The following is a 2965-nucleotide window of genomic DNA, read 5'->3' as shown; positions in this document are numbered from 1 at the left end:
TTGTAGTATTCAGTTCATGGGTTGGAATTTAAACTGGCTGCATCCCACAGGAAGTTAAACTGGAATGACAGGAAGTAAATTGTAATATAGTGCATTAGTGCTCGCCCACTTTTTTTAGCGGCGTTGGTTTTGGAACTTTTTTTTTTTCATACATTTTTCCCATAGGGTTTAAAAAAAAAAAAAAAAGCTTTAAAAACAAGTTAATAATATTCTAAATAAAAACTAATTTCTTACCGTAGGCATAGATTTAGCATGTAATGTTGCTATGGGAACCGCTCTGGCGCTGCTGTTGCCCTCACCGGTGACCAACTCGACGATATTAAACTCATCTTTGGCGGTGTGACCCAGACACATCTTCAAATCAAATATTAACGGGTTAAAGGTAATAAAAGGTCACGTTTACCTCGACAATCACTAAACCAACCGTTCTCAGCGCCAGCTGGTGTTGATGGTTCGTGTCATCCGTCTTGAAGGACTCCTCTTTATTAGATTCATTAAGCTCACAACCTAAAACAACGATCGATTTAACTTCGCAAAAAAATTACGTTTTAAGTTATATTTTACTTTAAGACTCGAAAGTGTAACATCTTACCCCAAAGAGTGGATAAAGGTTTCTCTGTTTTGCTCATTTTAAAACAAAAACTGAAAGGCACATTCAGTAAAGCCAGTTGAATGCGCAGTATGTAATGTGAACTATTGAGAAATTCGTTTGATATTCTCACCAGAAATAAATCTCAGGGCTGCTTCTAGGACAGCAGAAGAAAAGAAAGAGCCAGTTTGCGCCCTGTGAAGGTTTAACGAGGAAGTTAATTGCTCATCAGGTGACAGTAATTAAGTCAGGATCACTGCAGGTTAATTATGGATCCGACCTGCTGCATGAACCTGCTGAAAAATCACTTCTTTATAATCATGTTTTAATCGAATAGAATTAAGCTGACTCATAATTATGCATACTAAATATGTTGTCTTTTATTTCAAATTAACCTCTCTTATGTATAACCTGGGCTAGTTGTCACATGGATAATGTTTATTTTCAATAGCAGTGGTTTAATTTACTTTATAAACCTAAATAAAGAACCAACTTATGATCACGTTCATGAAGCAAACAAACAAAAAAATACAATATCATCAAGTTTTGTAATAGTTATTGGGTCAGGAAGTGAAAAAAGCATACTTTAAAGAAAGCTGACTATAATAGAGGCATGCTATGTTATAGTTTTGTAATAGTTATTTGGTCAATGAGTGAAACTTGCATACATTATGTAAAGAGTTGACTATATAGTAGAGGTATATAGAAACCCATAGGTTGAGTCTTAGGACAAGTACTTTGGCCAATGTCAGGGTTTGTTTGTTTTTTTTAATTACTAGTACATTTTATAAACAGATATGTTGTGCAAGATTTTCAAATCAGTGTCAAATAAATAGCAGATTTACACTGTTATAAGTAACCATATTGGGGCACATTGTCACTTTTTTTCCCAAGACTTTTGTGTCTATATATACTGTAAATCACCCCTTAGAAATATTCACTGTTGTAAAAAGTGTGACAACGAGCCCCAGTCTCCCCAAGAGATCCATCAAATCAATTATTCTCATGAGATAAAGCTGTGCCTATGAACTCCTTTCATAATTGATGAATTTTACACTAAATAATTCATTAAACAATGTCTTTATTATAGCTGCTTTACAGCAGAATTTGAGTTTATCTCATATTTGAAGAAGTCTGCATCACTGATTCTTATTTTCCTGTTTATTACTGTGAAGCTACTTTGAAACCATCTGTATTGTAAAAAGCACTATATAATAAAAGTGACTTGACTATTTTTTTGTGTGTGTGACTCAACTCAAAATGTGTGCCAGATGTGTATTTCAGTCGTTTAACTTATGTTTGCTATGGTTGTTTATGTGTCTCAGATCCCCCTCAGTTCCATATGTGCTGCACACTCTCATTCCCGACTGTCGTGTGATCTATTATTAACAGATCTCCATGCACCGGATCGCTCGGCCTGTGGATTACGGAACGGAGAGAGAACATGGGCTGTGAGTTTGACCGCCGCTCCCCTGGGTTCCACCGCCAGCCCCTCCCCGCCATCAAAGACCACGAGCCACTGGATGAAAAGAAAATAGAGGAGGGGGCTGAAGACACCATGAGGACAAAGAGACTGTGATATTACGAGGTGTGGGGTGATGGGTAAATCAATATTATATATACAAATATTATATATTAACATTAGGCAGAATTATGAGCTGCATTTTTAATATAACTTCATCATTTTCTGTGTCTGCACACCTGTGCTCACCAGAAGAGACCAAATGACATGCGAAAAATAGAGTTGAATGCCTTGTAAATGAAATGTGAAGCCACATGGGAGCTCCACTCACACAATCTCGGCTCCTGACGGCGTATAGGATGGTTTAGAGAGCGCGTGGGAGGGCTCAAGTGAATCCTCGCTGTGTGTGGGCCCCGTTCTCCTCCATGAAACACTCACACACACTAAGTTAAAAAACACAAATGAACCCGATGAGCATTTGTTGGCTATTATTAATGGTGACTAAGAGCAGTTGTGGGCTGTCTAATGCAATGAATGATACACAAACACGTGGTGCACAGTGCCAAACACCTGTTTAGGAACGTGACAAGTGTGCTTTAAAGTCAACATGACATCAAAATTGACTAAATTTAATAATATATAATTTAATAATAATTTAAAAATGTGTACTTTCTCAAAACACATCAAAGTTCTTATTAAGGATGATCCATCAGTAATTTTGTTATAAATAAAAAATAAAATGCTTTTTCTTATACTTGCGCCGCCTCTGAAACAAATTTCCTTGTTAACTGATGTCTTCAATGCCATGGACCCCCAAATGTGATGATGCCCTTCCTAATATATAACATTTTATTAAAAAAAAAAATATATATATATATATATATAATATGGAATGTTTATACAATTTATAACAA

The 2965-nt window shown here is 36.1% G+C and overlaps 2 protein-coding genes across 4 annotated transcripts in view; one reads left to right on the top strand and one right to left on the bottom strand.

The window, feature by feature from the left end:
- LOC107758627 (nucleoplasmin ATPase-like) overlaps window positions 1-776 on the bottom strand; it is a 6279-nt gene extending 5503 nt beyond the window's left edge. The window contains exons 1-4 of one of the 3 annotated variants that reach the window (XM_016576400.1): window positions 723-771; window positions 593-642; window positions 425-507; window positions 235-354 (exon numbers count right to left, since the gene is read on the bottom strand). In XM_016576400.1, coding sequence (XP_016431886.1) covers window positions 235-354; window positions 425-507; window positions 593-629 — 240 coding nt within the window. In that variant the 5' untranslated portion in view covers window positions 630-642; window positions 723-771. Of the gene's footprint in view, window positions 1-234; window positions 355-424; window positions 508-592 lie in introns of all 3 variants that reach the window. The other 2 variants (XM_016576399.1, XM_016576401.1) reach the window with 2 other exon arrangements.
- A 1325-nt stretch (window positions 777-2101) lies between these two features.
- LOC107758626 (seizure 6-like protein) overlaps window positions 2102-2965 on the top strand; it is a 45665-nt gene continuing 44801 nt past the window's right edge. The window contains exon 1 of the mRNA XM_016576397.1: window positions 2102-2177. The gene's annotated coding sequence lies outside the window, so the exon portion shown is untranslated. The remainder of the gene's footprint in view (window positions 2178-2965) is intronic.

Source organism: Sinocyclocheilus rhinocerous, unplaced genomic scaffold, assembly GCF_001515625.1.
Source record: "Sinocyclocheilus rhinocerous isolate Xijiao unplaced genomic scaffold, SAMN03320098_v1.1 scaffold623, whole genome shotgun sequence".
Lineage (NCBI taxonomy): Eukaryota > Metazoa > Chordata > Actinopteri > Cypriniformes > Cyprinidae > Sinocyclocheilus > Sinocyclocheilus rhinocerous.
Note: the sequence above shows the minus strand (reverse complement) of the source record. Positions and strands in the feature narration are given on the sequence as shown.